Source organism: Dysidea avara, chromosome 10, assembly GCF_963678975.1.
Source record: "Dysidea avara chromosome 10, odDysAvar1.4, whole genome shotgun sequence".
Lineage (NCBI taxonomy): Eukaryota > Metazoa > Porifera > Demospongiae > Dictyoceratida > Dysideidae > Dysidea > Dysidea avara.
This window is the reverse complement of record NC_089281.1, coordinates 481409-507860: the sequence shown is the minus strand read 5'-3', so window position 1 is coordinate 507860 and position 26452 is coordinate 481409. Positions and strand designations below refer to the sequence as shown.

The following is a 26452-nucleotide window of genomic DNA, read 5'->3' as shown; positions in this document are numbered from 1 at the left end:
CTAGACCTACACTAAATCATTTGACTAATAATGTAATTGCTCACTCCATGTATACATATGGTGCTCAACATATTACAATATACAAACACTAGATATGGCAAGTTTATAGTATCCAATACAAAACATAGACAACATATAAGGTGAGCATCTAATAGAGTAGTTACATTGGTAATGGTTCATCATCATCATCATCATCAGCAGATACAGGGTTGATAAGACTCTCTAACTGTCTGGTCTCCCTCCTACGTTGAGACCGTCTCATCACCCATATCACCAGTCTGACCACACTAGCTATTGCTAATGCTAGTAATATTAAGAATGATATCCATGAGGACACCTAGAACAAGTGTTATACAACATTACCAACTGTATTTCTAATTAATGCACAGTGCCAACACAATTATGTATATAGTGGAACTTCTCATTAGAGGACAATGTAATTAGGACAGTCTGGTTCTTGCCTGTTCTGTCCTATAGTACTAGCTATCTATTTTACAGTTCCTGTACAATTCCCAGTTATTACTGTTTCACTGGAACACAAAGCCTAGCTCACAATTACAATAATACTGAGCAACTTCTTGTATGGGCTGAACAGTTTCTCACTAAACACTGACATACCAAGAAATGTGTGGAAATGTATTTTCTGGCGTTTGAACAAAGTGAATTAACAAGAAAATAAGCTCCCACGTGAATATGCTAGTAGTGTCATGTGATGCATGGTATATAAGGATGTGTGGTGTGTGTTAAATTCATTCTAGGCCACGTGTGTGATCAGGTTGGCTGTTTTGTGTTTTCTTGAGTTCCGTACGATGGAGAACGAAATGTTTGATAAGTTGATGACTGAACTCCAACAAACCCGCCGTGAAATGGACGAGAAGATTACTTTGTCCATGGCTGAGGTTAAGCGCGAGGTCTCTTATGCGCAGGAAAGGACGGCCAAGGATTTCTCACAAAAGCTTAATCAGACGACCTATCAGTTCCACAAAAAAGGGAACAAGAAGCAGTACACTTTCAACTTGGGAGTGGAAGAATCTATCGCGTCAGCCCAGCAGGAGTTGGAGAGGATGGCGTCATCGGTGGATGATGGTGGGAAGGAGTCGTTGAAAAAAGTGGCGGATCACTTGGAGGAAGGTGAATCCGCGTTAAAAACGTGTCAGAAACATATAAAGGTGGCCAACCGCTCAGATTATGGATGGGAGGCGGTTCGCCACTATCAGAGCGACCCACTGGCCAATGACAGTGACAATGAAAAACAGCTCCGAAGGGCAGACAAGGAGGCCAAGAAGGACTTCGAGGAATCAGAGGCCTTCAACAGGAAAACCGCCAGAGGAGGAAGCTGGGGCGGCAGAAGGGGATGCCGCTACAACCCCTACAAATATTACGACTCCTGGGCTGATGGCCCTGGACCCAGTGTAAGGAGAGATGCACCGCCACCAGCTCCAAGACCACTTATGTCTCTAGCACCTCAAAGGCAGACCAGGCAAAAAGTCTTGGGTCCTTGCTTCACTTGTGGTGGGTTTGGCCACCTGGCACGAACATGCCACTACAAAGGAAGACAGTATCCTTTAATCTGCCTGTGGTAAGCAGTGCAGATACCACATGTGTTACTGCTGAGTCAAGACAAATGTCTATAAGTATGCAAGGTGTTGATAACTGTATTGATGAATTTGTTGATAACTGCAAGTTTGAATCAGATGTACCTATAAATAGATTGCAAGGCACAGATGAGGTTGGTGATACCGCTGGGTTGTCTGACAAAGGTAGACCTGACAGTGTAGGTAATTGTGAGCCGCATAACCTAACAAAATTTTGGGAAGTTAAAGATACATTAGCACAAGTACCAATATAAGTTTCAGATGTTCAAGGCAGGCTGATATAAACAGAATATTAACTTTTAGTGTGAGGTTCTGCAAGCCCCTCCCCCTATCGTAGACTGTATAGAGAATGGCTACTGCCTACCACTTAAATTTGTCCCCCCACCCTATTCACAACAGAACCACAAGTCTGTTGAGTTGTACAGTGAATTTGTGAATGATGCAGTCCAAAAATTGATAGCAAACCATTGTGTGATGAAAGTAGAAGCAAAACCAGAGGTGTGTAGCCCCTTGTCAGTGGTAGGTAACCCACAGGGAAAACTGCGCCTGGTTTTAAACCTGAGATATCTGAACCAGCTCCTGCATGTCTTATACCCCCCTTCTGTGTGCCAAATTTCAAGGAAATCGGATATTGAATTCACATTTTATAGCAGTTTTGTAAGTGTGTGAAAAGAGGAAGAAAAATAAGAAGAAAACGAAGAAACTAAGCCAATTTTTGAAGTTGCATATCTTGGGAACGCTTGAAGTGATTTCGCTCAAATTTGGAATGTGGAGTGCTGAAGTTGGAGGGCGTGTCCACAGCAAAAATCATCTTGTTTCATCAAGGAAGCACAGAGCTACGGAAGTGTGAAAATTGTGTTTTTGTTTTTCCTGTCAATATACTCACAGGTGTTGTGCACCGGCTTCTTGGGCCACACAACACACTACTGTGTGTCTTGATCATGGGTACACTCAAGCTCTGGCTTTGCGGCTCCATCATCCCACCCTTTTGTGAGAGCTACCCTAGAAGGGCTGCAGCGTGAATTGGCAAAACCCGTAGCCAAAAAGGAGCCAGTTACAGTCGAGATACTGGAGGCAATGGTCAAGGATGCAGAAGGCTCAGGTACCTTATCAGACCTCAGACTGGTAACTGCCTGTTTACTTAGCTTTGCAGGTTTCTTGCGTTCCAGTGAGCTGGTAGAGTTAAGGCCATGTGACTGCTCAGTTACAACACAGATGCTCAAAGTCAATATTGTTAAGAACAACAATGACCAATTGCGTCATGGAAGTGAGCTTCTTATAGCCAGGACCAATTCAAGCGGCTATGCTGGAGCGATATATGGCTAGGACAGGCATGAGATGGGGAGATGATTGCTACACATTAAGAGCAATCCAGAGAACAAAAAATGAAGAAACTCTCAGGTAGTATAGCGGCACAACCAAAAAATCGTGCACTTTTTCATAAAGCCATGAAACTTTCCACATAAATAGTACTCCTCAATACACGTATTTTTAGATATAGTGCCATCGCTGATTTGACCTATGGTGACCTTTACGGCCATTTTTGTACAGAAAATTGATCATTTTTGTCTTTAACTCCCTGAGGCACTAATTAACTTGTTAAAACATGGTACCAAAATAAAGATCTTATTGATAGAAACAACATGGTTTTTTTTTGAAGTCAATAGGTGATTTCATTACAAAGTTATGAGTATTTTTATTAGTTGCAAAATTTGATAAATTTATGCATAATTATCCCACAGGTAATTCACACCTCAAGGGCAAGTAAATTTATCAAATTTTGCAGCTAGTAAAAAAGATCATAACTTTGTAATGAAATCACCTATTGACTTCAAATAAAAACCAAGTTGTTTCTATCAACAAGATCTTTTGTTTGGTACCATGTTTTAACAAGTTAATTACTGCCTCAGGGAGTTAAAGACAAAAATGATCAATTTTCTGTACAAAAATGGCCGTAAAGGTCACCAAAGGTCAACTCAGCAATGGCACTATATCTAAAACTGCATGTCATGAGGAGTACTATTTATGTGGAAAGTTTCGTGGCTTTATGAAAAAGTGTACAATATTGCCAATTTTGGGGGCTACGCCACTATACTAAGGGAGTCAGGTCACATAGGCTACTCATGTGTAATGGACCTATTCAAGGTGTCTAAATTAGGTTTTGAAGCTCCAGAATTTGGGTTCCACAGTCTGAGATCAGAACTGCAGCTAATGCTGGAGTCCTTGACCGGTTATTAAAGAGCCATGGTCTGGGCGGTCAGAAAATGCAAAGGATGGGTACATCAAAGATAGTGTGGAGAAGAGGCTGCAAGTTTCCGGACTGTATCTTCTCAACTACAACCTTCTTTATAGCCGTAAGTGTGTTATTAGTTATAGTCAACCAGCTTGTGGTGGCACAAACCTAAGGTGGTAATGGGTGACAGTATTGCATGCATCAGTTGTAAAAGTAGTAGTATGGTGTGGGAGGTGGTATAGCATCCTGTGATGATGTCACTTCCTGTGATGTCACTACTAACTACTACCTTTTCTAATCATACACATGTAACAATAATGGTACAGAATAATATGATACAACCACAAGCCTACAATGTTAAGAATTGTTACCTTTTGAATGGTTATTGAACAAGTCTTTACTATAGGTAGGGACATGCTTCAAATAAGTTTTGCTGATACAATTAATACCAAGGTACAACGTCAACAGGTTGACCATAGCACTCACAAACAAGAGCAATTCTATTAGAGTATTTTGACACTTGCTGTATGTTCTATTAGAGTAGTTGAACAGAACTCTGTATAAATGAATGGGATTCACTTATCCAGACAAATTCACTGATTTGAACATGTTTGTAATTGAACTGGCACACAGGTGTTCAGATAATGGATGGCAAACAACACACTTCAGTCTCACTGTGCAATGAACATCACAACCACTGGAAACTCCTCATGGCACTGACAGTACAGGATTGTACCCTACTACTGTTTTTTGAACCCCTCACAGGTGCCTCAATCGACTACATAACTTCTACTACTAACTACTAGCAGGATATTAGCAGGATATTAGCAGGTGACCTAACTGTCAGTAGACATACTGCTATCACAGGAAATGACATCACATGATCTACTGGAAAACTTTACATAAAAGCACTACCACACACACACACACACACACACACACACACACACACACACACACACACACACACACACACACACACACACACACACACACACACACACACAAAAAAACGGACAGAGGGAGAGTGTTGAGAGACAGCATTCTTTAGGTCCTCAATCCTCTCACACAAAATACAATTGAAATATCACATCTGTGTACTACAAGTCTTATGTCAGGGATGTCAGCACGTTTAATTAAACAACACAACTACATGCAATTGCATACAAGTAGTACATGACATGAAAATTGAAACTGTAAAACAGATGTTATTCTAATAATAGAACACACAGGACAATCAAATGCACATCAAACACCATATATAGCATCATCCACTATACTACAAGGAAAAATTAGTAATTTTAAGTTCATAGTGAAGTAGGGATTAGTATATCTGCAGGTGTAGGTGACATCCCTTGTTCCCCTACTTCTTTTTCTATGATCCTTTAAAACTCTTTGTTTACTTTTTTGTAACATTATTATGACCGGTGAACCTGTGCATACCACATCTATAACAAAGGATGGCGCTGAATGCACACCTCAACTATCAATTACTGACTCGAAAGTGAAATGGCCATTACATTTTGCTTTCAGCTACGTTCAGCCTGGTACACAGCGCTATATACAAACGAAGCCACTGAAAGCAATCCAGTCACCACAAAAAAAATGGAAGATTTGTGTGCCCTAATTATCAATTATTGGCTCGAAAGTGGCCACTACATTTGCTTTCAGCTAACTCCAGCCAGTTTCACATTACATATGAAGAACAGTAGAAACACCTCTGTAATCAATCCAGTCATCAAGGAAAATACAGATGATTCCCATTTACAAACATAGGGAAGCCATTGCACTACTGTGAATTGATACCTTGGGCTGTCAGCAAAAAAAATGGGACACAAAGGAGTCCATGATGTGTGCATGGCTGGCTGGCTGGCGGGTGGGCACTCAGATTCAGATTTAATAAAATATTTTAAATATATATATATATATAGGGTTGTACTCTTGGTTGTACTGAAGACACTTTTTGGTTTAGTTTTACTGTGAAGGCACCAGGATGGTATTTTGAAGCTGGTTTATGGGTGATGTTTTTGGCCAGAAAACATTATCCCTAATATATGGGTAGGTAAAAACAGTGGGCTCGGGGACTGAGGACCCGGGACCAGGAATCTGACTCTTCTTTGGAATTTTATACACTTCACAGTATTCTATACTTGTACTAGGTACCTCGGCAAGTAGTCTTGTGTGGCCAATCCACTTTCTCCATATCACGGTGTCTCACACGATGTTTAAACTTATAAGTACCTCTGAAAAAGTGTCTGAAGCTGACTGCATTTATAGGCCACTTGTCTGCTGCACAATGAGCATACTAACCTATTATTTCGACTCGCTACTAAAATTTAAAAACATTGTGCAAATACACCACGATGTAAGAAGTCTGTTTGAATGTTGAGCTGAAACTTGCTTAGCTAGTAATCGTTATTTCCTGTGAATATTTGTTTGCACAATGTTTCTAAACTTTAGTAGCGAGTCAAAATAATAGATTAGTATGCTCAATATGCAGCAGCCGAGTGACCCACAGCTTCAGACCCTTTTTTCAGAGGCGCTTGTAATTTCTAATTGGTATAAACATCGTGTGAGACACCGTGATATGGAGAAAGTGGATTGGCCACACAAGACTACTTGCAGAGGTAAGTATAGAATATTGTGAAGGGTATAAAATTCCAAGAAGAGTCAGGTCCACTGGTCCTCGGGTTCACTGTTTTTACCTACCCCTAATATACAGTACTACCATACTGTACAAGTTGACCTGAGCCCTGAGAAAATAGCCAAAAAGAAAACCACATGATTAATGGTGATGTGTGTGGTTTGGCTCCATTATAAGTTCAAAAAAAAGAAAGATAAAAAGTGTATTTTATGGCTTCCCATACAAAATTTATGGTCTTGGTCATACATATTGATTGTGTCAGACATTTGAATGGAAATATTTAGTGGGTCAATATACAAATTTCAAGAATTTATGTAATCCCATCCTTGAGTTATTTTAAACGTTTCATGCTGTTTGTCATGCCCATGCTACACCAGGTACCCATGCTACACCAGGTACCCATGCTACACCAGGCCACCAGGTCCCCAGTTTACACCAGGTACCCATGCTACACCAGGTACCCATACTGCACCAGGTACTCGTGCTACACCAGGTACCCGTGCTACACCAGGTACCCGTGCTACACCAGGTACCCGTGCTACACCAGGTACCCATGCTACACCAGGTACCCAAGTACCCATGCTACACCAGGTACCCAAGCTACACCAGGTACCCGTGCTACATCAGGTACCCATGCTACATCAGGTACCCAAGCTACACCAGGTACCCATGCTACACCAGGTACCCAGGTATCCATGCTACACCAGGTACCTGTGCTACACCAGGTACCCATGCTACACCAGGTACCCAGGTACCCGTGCTACACCAGGTACCCATGCTACACCAGGTACCCAGGTACCCGTGCTACACCAGGTACCCATGCTACACCAGGTACCCAGGTACCCGTGCTACACCAGGTACCCATGCTACACCAGGTACCCAGGTACCCGTGCTACACCAGGTACCCATGCTACACCAGGTACCCGTGCTACACCAGGTACCCATGCTACACCAGGTACCCATGCTACACCAGGTACCCATGCTACACCAGGTACCCATGCTACACCAGGTACCCGTGCTACACCAGGTACCCATGCTACACCAGGTACCCATACTACACCAGGTACCCATGCTACACCAGGTACCCATACTACACCAGGTACCCATGCTACACCAGGTACCCATACTACACCAGGTACCCATGCTACACCAGGCCACCAGGTCCCCAGCTGGGTATATAGACTGGAGCAATGTCAGTAAACAAGGAACCATACCAATTTGGCATAAGTGAGTATAGAAGCTGGAACCTAACATTTCCCTACTCAGGTGGCCTCCCCAAAGTTGGCTCCAAGTGTGGCGCTTGGCCGGAATCTGGGTGGCCTGCGGATCAAGTCATGATGGGGTTGGCTTTTTTCAGCCTTTCTAGGTACTTGTCCCGTTTCACTTTAGGATATTCAGCTCAAAGATTTTCACTTAGGCTCTGAGGCTATGGGTAAACACCTCGAACAGGCTCTGCCTTCTGTGTACACCCTCCAGTGCCTAACTGGTAAAGTAGATAATAATAACAACCTTTCAATTACCAGGCTATGCTCATCTCTCTCTGTCTCACACATGCACACATACACTACACACATGCGCGCGCACACTACACACACGCGCGCGCACACACACTACACACACGCGCGCGCGCACACACACACTACACACACACGCGCGCGCGCGCACTACACACTACACACACACTACACACACACAAACCTCAGATGTCTTTAATGCAGAGTATATGGTAACATACTCGTCTGGGTTAGTAGTTGGATCATTATCATAGTACAACCTGACATCACTACACCTATATAACAACAGATACTACCATATATGGTACACACTAAACAACACCATGGTAACTAATTATCTATTATATAAAGCTGTCTGTCTGTCTGTGATCCAGCTAACTCCCAAACTGTAACACTGATTGACCCCAGATTTGCTGCATATTAATTGCCATCCAGCTGGCACTAATGATGCTTATTTACAGAAATTTCTAGCATGTTCGTTCACTGTACAGCGACAAAAAATCACCATTACCGCAAGTTTGTAAACAGGTCTTTCGAGCACTGCTACTTTGTACTACATAGAATGGCGACTGCAGTCCCACACCATTGATCTATGTTATAATACACCCTTTGGTGATAGTTACTTTGCAATTTCTACCGCTATGGTGTCAGTCAGTATGGAATAAAAGTCTCGAACATTTTCCGACATGTGCCACACCCACATTTTGTCAGCAATTAACTTCAAACTCTACAAGCCTACTCTCTACCCCAAATAGTGTATCCCATGGTGGAATTCATGACTATAAATAATGAACTAACCTTAAAATTCAGCAAGAAAGCAAACAGACAGGAAAATTGCAGTATAACATGAATTTACAGAAACACGCTTACCTTGAGATTCCGTTGCTATATCAACAGTAATTCCGTCATCAGACACGTGTGACGTGTTGAACTGTTCTAAACAATGCGCTATGAAGGAAAACGAGTTTCTGTGCTTCTAGAATGGTAAACAGGTGGATCACAGCAGAGTAGAAGAGGGATCTCTCTGTCTGTTTTACAACATCGATGCCAAACAACACAAACTCGCGACTGAAGAGGCTTGATATCTCTGGCCACCTGGAATATGAGCTCTGGTGAAGGGTAACAACAGTGCAGGCCTGAACTGAATGAGATAAGAATATAGAGTCAAAGACAAACAGGACCAAATGCAACTTTGAAAATTGACAGGCCCGGACAAGCTCTTACGAGACTACGATGACTGGAACTAGAACTTATAAACTTCCAAGAGAATTACAACTGGTAAGATGGAAATTCAAAGCCAATAGTTAGCACATGGGGACAGCAGAATACGGACCCTGGAGAAGGGCAGGAACTGCACAATGCAGAACAAGTAGCTACTAGGAACTGACTCACTACATATGCTAGAACTCCCAAGAGAATTGCAGCTGGCAGGAAGTTCAATGCCAATAGTTCGCAGGTGGGCACAGCAGATATATAACAGTGGAAAGCAACAGATATTTACATGATCAGCGTGGCAACTTTAATTAAACTTCAACTGATCAATCATATAGATGCACAAACTAATTCCTTACAGGTGTACACTTGCAGTTTGTTTTATTGGTTACAATACAGATGTGTGTATGTGGTTGTGTCAATGAATGTCTGCTGCATCAAATAGTGCTAGAGTTGGTGAGCTGAATGGATCACAGACATTAGAGTGTATTTTGTGTTTACAGCAATACATGTATGATAAAGTATAAACAATACAATACTCATCACCTGTATGTTCAACTTACACAAATGGCAGGTACCACAGTTATAGTATGTGTTGAGCTGAATCCTCAAAAAACATTTAATAACTCATGGATGATGCAATTACACACAATCTTGAAATTTGACTCTTTTGTTGCACTGCTTGACCCAATGGCAGATCCAGGATAGGGCATTTGGGGCAAATGCCCTTCCCCCCTCCCTTTGTGGAGTAGCTAGCCATGCATTATATAGGGCTGAACGATATTATCGTTTTAACAATATATCACGATATTGTGAAATTATTGATATCGCGATATTTTGTTATTAGCTATTGTCAAGAATATATATAATGAATAAAAAATTGGAAATTTTAAAATGGGAATAGGGATCGCTGAAAAAAGCCACAAAACAAGAAGGGATTGCTGGGGTGGTAATGTAAACCACAAATCCCTATTTTGACTCTCTGTCATAAAGTTTTCGTATTTACATGCTCTGTCATTTTGAAGTGAGAAGTGTGTGGTTTACGTTACCACCAACAGAGAGTCAAAATAGGGATTTGTGGTTTACATTACCACCCCAGCGATCCCTTCTTGTTTTGTGGCTTTTTTCAGTGATCCCTATTCCCATTTTAAAAATTTCCAATTTTTTATTCATCTAGTTTGTGTACTTTTTGTTAATCCAGTAATGGATTATGAAGAAGACTGTTGTAAATAGTGTAATTTTGCATTCTGCATAGTAACACCGTCAACATTTCACTACACACATGAAACTGATCAAATTGCAATGTGCATACAGACTGAGAGTCTCCTAATATGAGCTACAATTTACATTACTGGTGCCTTTAATAGCTGTCAAATTCAGTACAGGGATTGTTGTTATACACTTGACTGCATTATACATCAGGGTGAACTCCCTTCAGACTGGAAGAGGGCATATGTAACACCAGTATACAAGAAAGGCCTGTGTACTAATCCATCGAACTATAGACCTATATCATTGACTAGTATTTGCTGCAAGTTGTTGGAACATATCATCTCCTTAGCAATATCTTCTCACGCTATTGACTACAATATCATGTGTACAAATTAATATGGATTTCTTTGATTGATAATGAAGACTGTTGTGAATACTATAATTTTGCATTCTGCATAGTAACACCGTCAACATTTCAGTACAAACATGAAACTGATCAAATTGCAATGTGCATACAGACTGAGAGTCTCCCAATATGAGCTACAATTTACATTACTGGTGTCTTTAATAGCTGTCAAATTCAGTGCAAGGATTGTTGTTGTACACTTGACTGCATTATTAGAGTATTTACATGACTACTCTATTAGAGTATTTAATCTGGATAACCTGCCCACGTACAATAATCACGGAGCGAAAAAACCACCTTGCAACAAAGTCATCAGCCCAGATTAAGCTTCCTGGCCTATACTGAGTTTAATAAAGACAGATTCTTTTAGCCACAAGCAGCGCACACCAAAAACTTAACTCAGAGCGTGATCTTGTATGGCTTCTTGAGCGTAATGGCATTTTGGCAAGAAGAAACAGCCCGGTTTGGGCTGTTTCCATCCTTAAACGAAATCAAAAATAGGTCATGGACACGCACAATGATCCATTCAGCAAGCCTTGCTACTTTTTATCCCAGGATTCTCCTTGTAAACTTCGCTATGCCTGTGAAAGAATAATATTATGAATAATAAGAATAATAATACTAGACATATTAAAAATTTTAAAATAAGAAATAGGGATCGCTAAAAAAAGCCACAAAACAAGAAGGGATCACTGGGGTGGTAATGTAAACCACAAATCCCTATTTTGACTATCTATAAACGCTCATAAAGAGTCAAAATAGGGATTTGTGGTTTACATTACCATCCCAGCGATCCCTTCTTGTTTCGTGGCTTTTTTTAGCGATCCCTATTTCTTATTTTAAAATTTTAATATGTCTAGTTTGTGTACTTTTTTCCAAATACATTTATGGACTATAAGTTAATTGGCACATTATAGTGTAGCCTAAGCTAACAGAGCTTCCTCAGTTTAAAAGGTTAACTCATTAACTAGATATCTTAATGTAATATTAATTTGTAATTTATGATAAAGACTGTATTTTCATTCTGATTTGTACACGCACAAAATAATAAGGTAGGATATATTAATTCCTAGTCTACTCAGTGTTTCAGCCACCATCGTCACACTTTGTGCCATTGCTGAAAACACACTGCTATACGAGCTAGCTACCTGTCAGAAGAATTAGTGATTGTGCACCTATCATACAGGAGACAGTGTTGATGAGGGACACAGGAGACTTGAAGAAGAACAAGATGTCTTAGGTGTTTATTCTAACAGAAGGAAAAGAATGAAACTCTATGATACAAGTTATAAGAATGGTAACTGTTAGTGTTATAATTCCTGTAGAGTCCATTTTTAAAAAAAAGAGAAGAACGATGTATACATCAAGCATGTGCATTATAAGTGTAGAGTTGTCTAGCAGAATAGGTAGTGAAGAGATAGCTATACATTGTAGCTGTAGTGCTATTATTGTAGTGATGACACTTACAACACCTTTGTATAAATGTACGAGTTGCACGTATGAACATGCAAGGCTGTATGCAGCAGCAACCGTGTGAGTTGGTGTTAATCAAGCTAAATAGGAGGAGATGGCTAGGCTTGGGCGAAGTCTTCCTATGCCAGTGTCTGCATGTACAAATCACAATGTCACTATACTAGTGGCCAGTGGCGTAGCCAGTCTTACATGATTACCAGGGATTTGGCAGTCATACCCATGCAGGACTACTTTAAACTGGCTTATTGAGTTCCAATTGTCAGGACTTAGACTGGGCTCTAGCCCTGGAAAGCCTAGGTGTATCCTGCTAGCAGCAGTGTGTCATAAAGTGGAACACCATAGGTATAGTCAGCAAATTTAAGTCTGGTTAGCATGTGTTCATAAATGCTTGCAATTGTCAATGTCACTAGCTGATAGGAGAATGTGCTAAAGTACACAGTAGCTATAGTTACAGTGACAATAGCACAGTAGCACACAATCCTCCCATATAAGACTGTCAGGCTTCACACCCTTAACTTGTTTATGACATGGATACCATATGGGAGGATTGTTGATGATATGTGGTTAGACCACAAAATATTTTTAATGGTAGGGTTGTAATAAACACCCCACCCAACCTTTTCTGTGTGTGAAAAGCAGCCATAATATCAGCGCTACCATGCATTCTTCCCCCTATAATGGACAAACAAAGCACTCACTGTGATGGCTAGGAAGAGAATAAACTGGATGCCTTGCATGCGCGCTTGAACGGCTTCTCGTAAGGTAAAAGAGTGCTGCACACCTTCAATCTGCCATCTATTAACGTTATAACTATGGCAAGAGATCTTTACGGTATCGGGGAACCTTGATATGGAACCGTCTATCTGCTATGTTGTACAATGCCACCTCTGTCAGACAGTTTAAATCATTATTTTGTTTTTTTGTAAATTTATTTTTGTTTTGTGTGCTGTACTATTTTGTGTTGTTTGATTGCATGTAATTTCACAGGGCACAGCTGAAAAACAGCCTCTTCGGCTGATGCTGTTTTCCCTGTATAAATACTACTAATAAACATAAACATAAATACTATAGTCGAACAATACGCATCCCTGAGCACACAATATCCCGTAATTTTGTTCTTCTATGGCTTCTTCCGTATACAGAACAGCAGGCAATGGCGAAGAACTTAGAAATTTATCGAGGTGGAGACCGGTTAGCGATCTGTGGAGTACGGGTTAATTAATGGGTCATGGACACGCAGAAGGACTCAGTGAGTAAGGCTGTGTAGTTTTTATCGCGAAAAAATGGAAGCCTTGGGTGGTACATGAGTGAAACAAAATAATAATAATATGAACAATTCGTGTAAAATTCGCAATTTCTGAATGTTTCCAATTTCCGTGTAGACCATTTTTACTGCTATATCACAATTTTTCTGAGTTCAGTGTTTGATAATAAGCCTTCTGAGGGTTATTTTATGCTCAAGTCTGCTTTCTAAGGTTGGTTTTAGGTGACTGCTCTATTAGGATTTTCAAAAATTCCACTGCGATCCCTATTATGAACCCACTATCGTGGTTCATGATAATAATATGAACAAACTGGCAAATTTCAGTGTTGTCTGAAATACACATACTGTTTCCTTTTCACTTGATACTTACTAGTGGACCAATATTCATTGCAAAGAACCACCAGAGGGTTGTTTTGAGTTGAAGGATGTTTTTTAGGTGTGCGTTCTATTAGGATTTTTGCAAAAAACATGGGCGATCCCTATTATGAACCTACTATCGTGGTTCGTGATATATCATGAACTATTCATTATTAGCAGCAGTTCCGTATACTAAAGAAGCCGTATAACAATAAAATTACAGGATTGCGTAGTGTGAGTTCCTTTGGGCTTTGTTGTAGCATTAGTCAAGGCTGAAAGCTGTAACAGCACTTCTTACACTTAGAAGATCGCACATAGCGTCTCTGCATGGTGAGTATAGTCTACTTCTTCCTGTAACCCTGTAAGTGCACAATCGTGATTTGCTACAAGCGACCATACAAGCGCTCTTCGGCTCATAGACATAACGAAATTATAGCTGTGATAGTGCTGAAAACAGCAAGGGGTACAACACCTTCGCAAATCTGTACATGATTTGAAATCAGTTTGTGATTTGAACCTGATTTGTGATTTGAAATCGGATTTGTGATGTGAAACTTCACTTGTGATTGCCGTAGTGTGATTTGTGATGTTATTACTGTGTTCTGAAGGACAGTAGTTCATGATTAAAACTAGTATTGTATCACTGTGAGCTTGTATTTTTTAGAAATATGTTTTCGACAGTAGTTTTAAAGCATTTTAATTATTTGCGTGGGTGAAACCGCTCGAGATTTTGATTTGTGATTTGGTAGCTGAAGGGCGTACGTGATTTGGAGGGGTGTCGTACCCCTCGGAAACCAGAGATTATTCATTGCTATGAATATAGTTTCTATAAATCATATTTCCTTTCCATGCAATGCCTAAAGTTGGGTGGAGTTAATATATTAGTATTGTTAAATTAATCGGACTATTTGTGAGAGCCGAATTGTCTGGCCACATTGAGTAAACAACATGGCTTCGTGCTGCTGATAACCCATGGTTTACACAGTATCTGACTTTATTGTTGTGAATGATGTGTGTGCATGCAGATTAGCTACTGTACTAACTGTTATATGGTGTAGTAGCTGTATGTGAAACAATTTAATTTATTTGTAGATGATTGTTTGTGGGAAACCATATGCATTCATAAATGTCCACAGCAGATTTCACTGTAGTTAATATAATAATAGTAGTCCATATTCTTATTGTGTACGGTCTAGGCTGAAATGATAAATGCACAAACACTAAATGTATTATATCCTTGTCAGAGTTCCATGTCTTGTGACAATTAGCTAGCTCAGCATCATACCATCTGGTGAGTATTCATGAACACTGCATGAAAATACTACAATGACTACAAGTGTCCTGACACATGTAGCAAGACGACAGCTGCTGAATATTAGGAATGTGTGTAATGTACATGCATAGTCTTGTCCACAGTTAGGTAAATACTCTAATAATGCAGTCAAGTGTGTTTGATAACAACAAAGCTTACACTGAACTTGACAAGCCACTAATATAATGTAAATTGCTATACGTATTTACAATAATTATCATTATCAATAAAACAAATCCATTGCTGGATTAATAAAAACTACACAAACTAGATGAATAAAAATTGAAAATTTTAGAAGGGGAATAGGATCGCTGAAAAAAGCCACGAAACAAGAAGGGATCACTGGGGGTGGTAATGTAAACCACAAATCCCTATTTTGACTCACTTCAAAATGACAGAGCATGTAACTAAAATTTATGACAGAGAGTCAAAATAGGGATTTGTACCACCCCAGTGATCCCTTCTTGTTTCGTGACTTTTTTCAGCGATCCCTATTCCCATTTTAAAAGTTAAAATTTTTTATTCATCCAGTATATATACTGAGGAGAGTGTCCTACTCTCATTTACCCCTGTAGAAGAGCGTATCGTGAAGTCATGATGTAGAACTTCTGAGTACACCTGTTTTGTTGTTGTATAATTAATGTCATTAGTTGAACATGGTATCGATTGAACGTGTGCCTAACAATGTTGCTAGCAACCAAATTAACTCCAGCTCTAAGCATTTCTCACCGAACTACGATCGTTCCTTCATGGGTTAAGACCACTTTGTAGGTGTTTCTTGTTAGGTCATTTGTGAATACAGCTATCCTGAACGTCACGAGTGTGAAACAGTGCCAACGATTCTTGCACTTTTATGGCTGCCCACATGTCACAAACCACAACATCTTGTCGTTACATCATAGCTTCACGGTACGCCCTTATATGAGAGTAGGATACTCTTCCAGTATATATACATTATGAACTCTTGCTATCGTGATACCATACCTGTACATTTTTGTCATTAAAAATCCATTTGTTACAGACATTTGTGCAATCTTTGCAACACAAGACCGCCAAGCAAAAACCGAAAAACGTGATCAACTACTTTGAAAATGTGCCGAATTACGTAACAAGCTCACGTTTCCAGTGACTCCTTGTGTTGCATAGATTCCACAATTGTCTGTATGCAGTACTAGGCTAAGAATCCTTGTAAGCCATAACCTAGTTACCCCTGCAGAGAGGTGTGAACACCATAACATAACCTCAAAGCATGTGTTACAATAACTGTTACTGTGGCTAGTTTGATGCTATCTTTAAAGACTTCCTGCTATGTACATATAGCACCAGCTATGATTGACTTATTTGTAAGTATCATGAACTATTCAGTATCGTGAATAGTGGCTTTAGTATAGATTGTGATACTAAAATGGCAGTATCGCTCAGCCCTAGCATTATATAATTATAGCTACTTCTTTTGATTGAAATGATAAACATCTCATGAAAAATATGCATATTTATTGCAGAAACCAGTCAAATCATTGCCAAACTGCTTCATCCATGATAAGCGCCTCTAAAATAATTATACTTTGCGGGTGCTTGAGACACTCATAGCCTTTAAGACACCACAGCCATAAAAATCATACTTCTAAGAGGTGGTCATTTGCTTCTTCAAAAATACAGCAATTAACAGGAGAATTTAATCTACTCTCCCCCAGCCACTTACAACTTAGCCTGTCAGTGCCCCTCCCCTTGCCAGCTCCTGGACCCTGTGACCACTACAATTTTCAAAATCTTTTAATTCAAACGTCTGACATCATATTTATGACCAGTCAAAATTTTCACCATACATTTCTTATGGGGAAGCCATAAAAGTACAGTGTCCATTACAGCCCTTTCCGAACTTGTGATGAAGCCAAACCGTACATGTCTGTTGACACCTTGTTACTCTCTTGAGGAAAAACCCACTTTTAATTTTTAGCTGTTTTTCAGGATCCAGCTCAACTTGTGTACTATAGTAACTGATAAATAGCACTCAAACCCCCAGCTTGTGGTTGAAACAAGATGTTAAGAATCATTGGAACATTTTCATATGGAGAAATCATTGTGAAATTACCTGTTTCGGTATGTGATTGTAGGGCATACAATGCACAACTTGTTAGCAAAGGCATAAACATGTGACAACTTCCAACAACTTTGTTAGCAATGGTTGTATACAATCACTGGATTGGACTACTGGACTGAACTCTGGTTTTTTTTCTTCTTTTTAAAGCACATATGTGACCGGATTTACAAATAGGGGGTCTTCCACACACATCCAATTCTATGAATTCAGAAGATCATAACTACATGTTCAAGTAATGGATTAATGTGAAAATTTCTCCACCTACTAAGCCATGTTGGTGCTCATAACTGACCAAATTTTAAGTCAATAGCATTTTCCAATCTGTAGTTATGAGTTGTCAAAGTTGGTAAATTGGATGTGTGTGGAAGACCCCTTTTCACAGATCCGGTCACATATTTGGCCAACTGGTTGTAACTATTGTCACACTGAATAACACAGACTGTGCAGGTGGACCTGTCTACTTGGCACAGCCTGTTCATATTGTGTGCAATTAGCATTACAATTTAGTTGAGCCGGACTGGTATTGTTTGCTAATCATGCAGTCTTGAGTTCTAAGCAGAACCAACTGTTACCACTAGTAACTTTATATTTAATAATGAAAGATCCATTTACCATTTTACAGCCAAGCTTCTCTCATCTGGCATAATCTCGATTGTATGATTACCATTCTTCTTGTCATTGGGTACAAGTAGTAGTATAGTAACCATAGTAACCATGTATCCTATTTGAGTCTGAGCAATATTAACAGTTAACTGTTTTTGTTATTCTATCAACTTCCATCCATTGGTAGTTGATGCATAGCTGCAGCAGCACATCTGGCATGACCACACTGCTTTCTGTGTGTGCGTGTGTATGCATGCATGTGAAGGGGGAGTGGTCTAACCATATGAGACTAGCATGTTCTACATTCCAACCAGTTCCCCAAATAAAACTGAGTCCAGTGGTCCTGTCCAGTGATTGTATACAACTGTTAACAATGGTTATCTTTATTATCCTGTCCAGTGATCTTTTGTGTGTTCTGCTAACTCCTAACCAGCCTACTGTTGGATCAACGATGTAACTGTTGTGGGTAACTATTGTAGTAACTAGCTATAGGTGGTGTGAACTAGGGACATTCTCTATAGGGTTAAATCACGGTGTTAAATTAGACCATATTAAGCCAACCTTACACTAAATATACCAATCCCCCCCCCCCCCCCCCCCCTCCAAAGCACACTATACTCTCCACAGGGTGTTACTAGTTACCGGACTGACAGATTTTTGGTCTTTACACTGTCTTGCCAAATACAAGCAGTGGAATGAGAGAAAACTGTCTTCTAAGTATTTCACTAGAATCACTTACTACTCTACAATACTTATACACCCTAGTGTGCTGCAGGGGTGTGATAGTCAGTGTTGGGAGTAACGCGTTACATAATATTATTACTTTTGTGGTAACTAAGTAATATAACGAAATACGCTATAAAAACAGGTAATATAACTCAAGTTACTTTACTTACAAATGTAACGTGTTACCTAAGTAATATAGTTACTGTAACGAATCTAATATTACATAATATCATGTCACGTGATAAGGTGGTAGTTTCACACGTGACAGCTTAAGGCTGTGGACACAAAGTAATATAATATGTAATATTATCACAGTTACTTTAATTTATGGGTAATATGTAACTGTAACTAAATAGTTTAGTTGCAAGTAATATGTAATATGTAACTAGTTACTTTTATAAAAAGTAACTTGCCCAACACTGGTGATAGTGATGGTTGACATATCCTCAAATGATGTAGAGCAAGTTTTGTCGAACAATCTGAGATATGTAAGCTACACATTCTATTCCAGAAGAACTTGGTTAACCATTCAAATTGCTATACAACCAAAGAGTTCTTTCTGCCTGCTATAGCTACTTGCATGTGCTAGACGGCCAGACAAAACCACATTGTCCACTTTCTATAGCTACTTAACCATCACTATATCACAGCCCTGTAGTATTACTACACACAAGGCTAACAAGTGTACACAAGTAGGGTAGTGAAATCTTCAAAGCAAAATTTTTGCTTATTCCACTGCTTGTATTCGGCATATTTAGTGGGCTGAAGTCTCCCTAAAGGCAACCATAAAATATGTAATATGTCAGTCCAGTAGTCCAGTGTTCCAGGTCTACTTTATTCCACGGACTGGACTTGCGGACTGAGCTGGAAACAGCTTTTAACCAACAATCCAGGCATTATCCATCTCTTGCAACACTAGATATATATACCACTATTGAGCTACAACAGCTGGTATTGCTCTTCCTTACCAGTCATGAAAGCAGCACGTGCATTAATTAATTAGACTACACTTATGATACATGTGTATTAGCAGTGATATAGCGTGATAGAGGCTATTGATATAGCGTAGATGTTTTCCTTTGTTGCTTTAGTACTGGCTAGTGTTACAGCTGTAGAGATGGGCCAGTAATTATTCTTAGCAGGTAACCACCAGGCAAGGTGATGGGGCTATGCAAATAAACTAGCTCATCACTACAGCCCTAACGCTAGCTAGTGTTAAGTACTGAAGCAACAAAGGAAAACCTCTACGCTACAACAATAGCATCTATCACGCTTAATCACTGCGAGTACACGTGTATTTAAGTGTATTCTAATTAATTAGTGCATGTGCTAGTGTTATATGATTTGTAAGGAAGAGCAGTACCAGCAGTTGTAGCTCGATAGTGGTGTCTCCAGTGTTGCAAGAGATGGATAAATGCTTGGATCATTGTTTAAAAGCTGTTTCCAGCTCAGTCCGCGAGTCCAGTCCGTGGAATAAAGTAGGCCAGTGTTCCAGTCCAGTGATTATAGTATGTTTGCGTGAGCTAAATCCTCACAAACATTTAATAACTCATGGATGATGCAATTACACACGATCTTGAAATTTGGCTCATTTGTAGTACTGCTTGACCCACTAAAAACATTTCAAAATCTTGTTATTCAAATGTTTGACATAATATTTATGGCCAATCAAAATTTCCACAATACATTTCCTATGGAGAAGCCATATAAGTACAGTGTCCATTACAGCCTTTCCCGAACTTGTAATGGAGCCAAACTGTATGTGTCAGTTGTTGACACCTTTGCTGTTACCAATAATCATCTGGTTGGCTGAAATGTTAACTCTGTTGAGAAACATCCACTTTTAATTTTTAGCTGTTTTTCAGGGTTCAGCTCAACGTGAACATACTATAGTAACACCCATCTCCATGTATAATTAGCACCCATGAAAAAAAAAATTACCTGCTTGGCTGCATTTTTTTCAGTGGTGAAAATAGTATTACCCTGGAGGCCTGGTAATTGCCTAGTATTTGACACAGGATGGCTAGTCCTTGATTATAATTTGACTAGGGGTGTTATGACTAGGAGTGTTATGACATATATCACAGATGTGGAACGTCATATTCGTACATTGTGACATGTTCTGTGCTAATATGACATCATCACCTCTTGTGAGTATTTTAACAAAGACATTGAGGGCAATAATTTAGCACATACGTAACTCATGTTTATCTATTTATCATGTGCAGTGTTTTGTTCTCAATATTCATGCCAATTTACATGCAATCAAGGCACAACTATTACAGCATCCCAGCTCACTTTTTGTCAGTATAAGGTGAGTCCTTGTTTGTCAAATGATCACATGTGTACGCCCTCCCAGTAGAGGCCACCACAGCAATACTAAACATCAGTATTGATACGACAATAAAGCCAGCAAGCTCACCCATCACCAGAGGGTTGAGGCTACAGTAACACAATTATATTTCATCCATCTCCTAACACCTCTGCTCACCTTCGCATCACAAACCATCGGACAATGTAATATATTGCTGCTATTAACAAGCCAGCAGCAATTAATCCTGACCCGAATATTACAAACTGACAAGCATGACTGTGATTGTACCTAGCTGTCCAGACTGTTCGATTATCAGGCAGAGTGATTTGTCCGTTTGTAGCGAATAATATACAAGTTGTCTCGTCCCCCTCCTTGTCGCTGTGGCCAGGATCTCTCACATGGTCGATAATTTGTTTATGTTTAGTTGCCATCACACCAAGACACACGAAACATGCGATCATGGCGGCTATGCAACAACCAGCTAAGACTCCATTAGTTATCCTTCCAATAGTAAAGGGGCTCTCCCTAATGGAGGGCTCCATTGGAGCGAATGTGTCTTCATCTCGCGATTCGTCTTTATCCATTTTAATTGATCACGTGTGACGCCTACGCAATGCCACGCGAGCCAGGCATGTACGAGCCGAGGTTGGACAAGTCGAAATGTTAGTGATGTGTGTAATGTTATTCACCTTTACCTGTTTGTTTGCAGTGGTCAGAGTCTACGTGGGGGACCTGGGTAATAATGGCGATGTTGATGACCTTCGCCGCGTGTTCCTACGATACGGAGCCGTCCAGGACGTGTGGGTGGCACATAAACCACCCGGATTTGCATTTGTGTTCTACAAGACTGTGAGGGAAGCTCAAGAAGCTGTGAGGGGCGCCAATGGGAGAAACATTTGCGGAGTCAGAGTGCGCGTTAGAATGGGCTCAGAAATGAACCACTCAGAAGGGACGCAGTTTCATAGGAGTTATGAACGAGACTATGAGCCACCCCAAAGAGAAAGAAACAGTTACAGCAGGGGAGGAACCAGTTACAGCAGAGGGGGAAATAGCTCCTATTCATCAAGAGGTCCGTCTTCAAGAGTTCATCGTTCTGATAGTTTCAAGGGAGGTGGAGGCAGAGATTATGACGAATTCTCTCCACCCCCACCCCGTGGTGGGTTTGGTAGGGGAGGGGAACACCGTTCATCACATCACAGCTCAGTTGGTCGTGGTGGATACTCCAAACCTGACGTCTTCTATTCGTCACCATCACACTCCAGTAGATATGGAGGACACAAAAGATCGTCACACCCTTACTCCCATGGTGATGACAAATATGGCGGCAGAGGAGGGGGTCGTATGTCAAGTAGACGAGACCATCATGCTAGTCCAGAACACTTCTCTAGGTTTTCCCCTCCAGTAGAGCCAGAGTATCGAGGAGGCAGTGGCAAGCGAGGGGACCGTTATCATGACCCCCCACCACCCCCACAGTACATGTACAAAGAGAGAAGTAGTAACAGGCAGCAGGGGTCTGGATACAGGGAACACCATCATGAGAGCTACCCAGCCAAGTCGCATCATCGGAGCAGGTCTCCACATTCATTCACTCCACCACCACCTCCTCCGCCAATGAGATCACATGATCATCACCGTAAACACAAGGGTGGGTGGGGGCGTGGCGAATATGGCCCACCTACTCGTCGGCCACGTGATGATGACGATCACTTTCACCGTGGTTTCAAGGACCGTGAACCACATGAAGAACAGTTTGAGCCACGTAGCTATGGTAACAGCAGTGGCAGAAGGAGTAGTAGAAGACACGAGTTTGAAGACAGTGGCAATAACCGGTTTAGCAGGAATAATGACCAGTCTTACAGGCCACCGCCGCCAGCAGCAGATCGAGAGGTGAAGTATCGTGGTCATCATCATTTCTCCAGCAGTGATCATTTCTCCGGTGGAGAGGATTATCACAAAGAACCGCCGTTCCTTCGACAAGAGTATGTCGAACATGACCGCAGTGATCGAGGATCATCGCTTGAGGGAATCAGCAGGGAAGATGAAGGGGACAAGTTTTCGGATATTGTTGAACGAGAGCCAAATGATTTGAGAAGAAAGTTGCTTAGTGAGGGAGACAGCAGTGAACGTGGTGCAACGTCACCTACAGAGCGAGGATAGTGAGTTGGTTATTGTGATGCTCTAATTAACGAGCACTGGAATGTCTTACAAGCTGTTTACATTGTTGTTTGTCTGAGCCCTTGACGATTTCATGTCCCTCATTTCAGGAGCATTGTCATGTTACCTGTTTGCATGTTTACAGCTCCGTCTTCTCCTGACATGTGAGATTACAGTTTAATAATCACATAGTCTTTACAATGTATGGACACCAGTGTGTGTAGATTACATCATCATTAATTCATCAAGGTTTACAATTTACGAGATGATCCTAGGGGGGGCAGGCCACATTACCATTAACTGTTTCTCTTTTTTACAGCAAACGAACAAGAAGTGATGAACCACCAGCAGCAGCAGGTCGTATCACATCTCCTATTAGAGTGTGACGGTTAGTGATAACCTCTCAGTGTAGTAGTGTACAACAAATGCTTGCATTTCAGAAAATGTTCCTAAGGATGAAGAATAATAACTGATTAAACTTTACAATAGACTACTTTAGTGCAAGTACCTGTTAAGTGATTTTTTTTAATAATGTCAAGTAAATTGTGATAAAAATAGTTTCATTTGTTCACGTAGTTCAGTACTGGCGGGGATATAATGCCCCCCATGATGGAGGTAAATGACTGATGATGTGAAGTGTTGTGATAATGTCTCACTGGATAGTACTGGGATCACCTGATCCCCTGTACCTATCATGTGGAATGATGGTAGTGATATGGCTGCTTTGTAATGTGACTTATGTGGTTTCACTAATGACTGGAATCCTGATACAAATATAGCAAATTTAAAGCCACCAGATCCAAACAACTTGGAGTTGTCTTGTTGTAGCTGACATAGTAGTGATAGGAAGGCGGCACCTTGACTGAACCCCAGTATACCATCAAATGGGCCTTTATTGATTATCACGTGCACCACTAATTCAAGTGATTCTTCATATCCGGTACTTATATCAGTCTCATCCAGCGCGTTATACGATCGTTCGGGTCGTGAGAACCACCAACCCCTCTCGCGTTGCTCTGGAGGCCGCTTTAAATTCTCTTCCTCTGGTATCACGTGAGGTGCTGATATGAACACAAAATCCGCCGTGCTCTTCAGTAGTTTTCTTAACGCACCAGTTCGCTCTCTGAATGTTTGTTCATTTTGCCTGTATCCGTGAAGACAAAGGATTCTTAGTTTATCCATATAGTGCTTTTGTTTGTATGCTAATTAATTAGTACAGAAGACGCGGGAAGTTTCAATAATGCCGAAGATAAAGAGAACACGCAAACTGGTTATTACTGCAGACAAGCAAACAACTTGTGAAGATGATATCGTTAAGCAAGCAACACACGAGGAGGACGAGGGTGAGTAACACCATAGACAGAGACCTCAACCTAGCAAGTGCACTTGGAGTGAGACCTGAGGTTAAAAATGAGTGAGATTTGCTTACGTATGCGTGAGGTCTCGTCTTAGTAGAAAAAAATTCTTATAAAAAATACAAAATTCGCAACCTTCTTTGGCTATTTTCAGCCATTAATATAGAGCACTGTTTAGTGCTTTGCCAAGAGGTTTGAGGTGAAGCTAACTTACATGAGAGCTTAATTTTCAACGCGTGAGATGGAAAACCATGCGTGAGACAACAATCCTATGCGTGTGCCTCACGCGTAATGCGTGCATAGATTTGAGGGCAATCTATGGTAACACGTGTGGAGAAGGTTGTTTAGCATCTTGTACCCGTGACAGAAAGTGCTCTCGTTAACCATTTGTTTGAGACGACACAGAGCTATAGCTTTATCCAAATGACAAGAGTTGGTGTATGGTTGAGGTGCACTAGTCATGCAAGCCGGTGTCAAGTGGTAGCAGACCCTTCCTCAAGTACACTTATCGATTTTTTAGATTAATATTAAAGTTTGATGAAGTCTAGTGGCTAGGCAACTTTTGGTGTTTATATAAGGTGCATAGGAACCAACCTGAAATTTCATTAGTCAGCTGTGAAATTGCTTCAGAAATATGACATAGTAATTTTTGAGAGGCAAAAGTTGATGATTGAAACGTGTAATGGGAATCACCAATTTTTAGATTGCTGGAATGAGACGCACTTCTGAAAGATCAATTTCCATCTGGTAGACAATACCTACCCCTCAAGATTTATGCTCCATAAAGGTCTGGACCAAGTCACCAGTGGCTTGGTCTGGACTCTCCTTTGTTTGGTACCATCTAGCAATCATCACTTTGTCATTGGTGAATGCTAGCAGGAATGGTGACTTATCCCTGACCCTTTCTCTGGAAAAATCCAGACCATTATAAACATATCCAGCAACTATGCCAGTTACTGGGGTAGACACTTATTAGTGGTATATAGTGGAATACTGGCTTACAAGTTGGCATCCCATTAGCAACAGTGAAACACATCTTATAACCGCACAACTTCAGTGTTTGTTAGTGTTCCCACACAATATAACTGTGTCATTATTAAACACCCACACAATATAACTGGTTAACTATAATATAGTTGTTAATGTGGTATAGATGTGGACACCAAGCTGAAGAGACAGATTGAGATTAGTAAACAGAGAATTGCCATGAAATACAAAGTAAGTGTTAATGATAGCAGTACACAGCTAATAATATTCTCAACAGAAGGAGACCACTCCTCTCAAGTCACTAGAGAACTCAATGTTAGAGGACAAGTTACAGAGAAAGAGACGAACACCTCGTAAGGAATTACTTGACCCTACTAAAGGCCAGTCCACTCCAGTTAAGAAGGCCACCACTGATGATCCATTTGGGTTTGATGTCCTCGACTCCCCCCTGGTGTTTTCCCCTGTGTTACCTAGCAACCAAGCTAGTAGTTCACATCTGCAGGTCAGTAGTGAACACAACAGTGAGGTGGTGAAGAGAAGGTCATTTGGTACCTATGATATCCCCTTCAAGCATGGACCACATCATGGTGGTAAGAAGAAGAAACAGAGGAGTAGTCAGGTTAGTATAGTGGTTACCTGTTAATAATGACCAATCCTTGTAGTTTGTCAATGACGTGGAGCAGTGGGCACAACAACTTAATGCTGAGTTTGATGAAGTGGACAGTTTCCAGTTAACAATTGATTAATGTTGATATGTAATATATTATTATGTTGTATTGTGTAGTCTACATGTTTGTTGTTAGAGTGTGATGTTATGAAATCAAAGAGTTCTTGTAGACAGTGGATACTGAGCTGAAAGTCAGTACTGACTATTGAATTGACAGTAAAACTTAGACAAAAAAGGGTTACTATTACAACGAAAATTTGTTTTGTTGTGCTGTATGTTTCTCCTGGGAGGCTGACACCTTGTACAGGCTTTGCCTTTTGTGT

General features: G+C 40.5%; 4 protein-coding genes across 4 annotated transcripts; 2 read left to right on the top strand and 2 right to left on the bottom strand.

The window, feature by feature from the left end:
• Window positions 1–16: 16 nt before the first annotated feature.
• Window positions 17–21589, bottom strand: LOC136268550 (uncharacterized). Its single transcript, XM_066063929.1, has 4 exons — window positions 21144–21589; window positions 20951–21094; window positions 8171–8261; window positions 17–337 (listed from the first exon to the last, which is right to left on the bottom strand). Exons 1-4 carry the CDS (start codon window positions 21548–21550, stop codon window positions 161–163), a joined length of 819 nt encoding a protein of 272 aa, XP_065920001.1. The 5' UTR covers window positions 21551–21589; the 3' UTR covers window positions 17–160.
• Window positions 21468–23691, top strand: LOC136268549 (RNA-binding motif protein, X chromosome-like). The gene is made up of 4 exons (XM_066063928.1): window positions 21468–21628; window positions 21676–23122; window positions 23440–23508; window positions 23561–23691. Exons 1-3 carry the CDS (start codon window positions 21580–21582, stop codon window positions 23504–23506), a joined length of 1563 nt encoding a protein of 520 aa, XP_065920000.1. The 5' UTR covers window positions 21468–21579; the 3' UTR covers window positions 23507–23508; window positions 23561–23691.
• On the bottom strand, window positions 22626–24371 carry LOC136268552 (esterase OVCA2-like). Its single transcript, XM_066063931.1, has one exon. The coding sequence runs from the start codon at window positions 24300–24302 to the stop codon at window positions 23655–23657; it is 648 nt and encodes a 215-aa protein (XP_065920003.1). The 5' UTR covers window positions 24303–24371; the 3' UTR covers window positions 22626–23654.
• On the top strand, window positions 23876–26305 carry LOC136268553 (uncharacterized). The gene is made up of 4 exons (XM_066063932.1): window positions 23876–24463; window positions 25629–25693; window positions 25740–26081; window positions 26125–26305. The coding sequence occupies exons 1-4, from the start codon at window positions 24361–24363 to the stop codon at window positions 26206–26208; spliced, it is 594 nt and encodes a 197-aa protein (XP_065920004.1). The 5' UTR covers window positions 23876–24360; the 3' UTR covers window positions 26209–26305.
• Window positions 26306–26452: the final 147 nt, after the last annotated feature.

Coding starts and splice junctions, on each gene's coding strand:
- LOC136268550 (XM_066063929.1), bottom strand. CDS start 21,550: ATGGATAAAGACGAATCGCGAGATGAAGACACATTCGCTCCAATGGAG. Junction 8,262..20,950: donor TCACCTTATACTGACAAAAA/GTGAGCTGGGAT, acceptor GTTGTTATATAG/GTGTAGTGATGTCAGGTTGT. Junction 338..8,170: donor CTGCATTAAAGACATCTGAG/GTTTGTGTGTGT, acceptor CACTTGTTCTAG/GTGTCCTCATGGATATCATT.
- LOC136268549 (XM_066063928.1), top strand. CDS start 21,580: ATGCCACGCGAGCCAGGCATGTACGAGCCGAGGTTGGACAAGTCGAAA. Junction 21,629..21,675: donor GAGGTTGGACAAGTCGAAAT/GTTAGTGATGTG, acceptor GTTTGTTTGCAG/TGGTCAGAGTCTACGTGGGG. Junction 23,123..23,439: donor TCACCTACAGAGCGAGGATA/GTGAGTTGGTTA, acceptor TCTTTTTTACAG/CAAACGAACAAGAAGTGATG.
- LOC136268552 (XM_066063931.1), bottom strand. CDS start 24,302: ATGGATAAACTAAGAATCCTTTGTCTTCACGGATACAGGCAAAATGAA.
- LOC136268553 (XM_066063932.1), top strand. CDS start 24,361: ATGCCGAAGATAAAGAGAACACGCAAACTGGTTATTACTGCAGACAAG. Junction 24,464..25,628: donor AACACACGAGGAGGACGAGG/GTGAGTAACACC, acceptor AATGTGGTATAG/ATGTGGACACCAAGCTGAAG. Junction 25,694..25,739: donor GAATTGCCATGAAATACAAA/GTAAGTGTTAAT, acceptor TATTCTCAACAG/AAGGAGACCACTCCTCTCAA.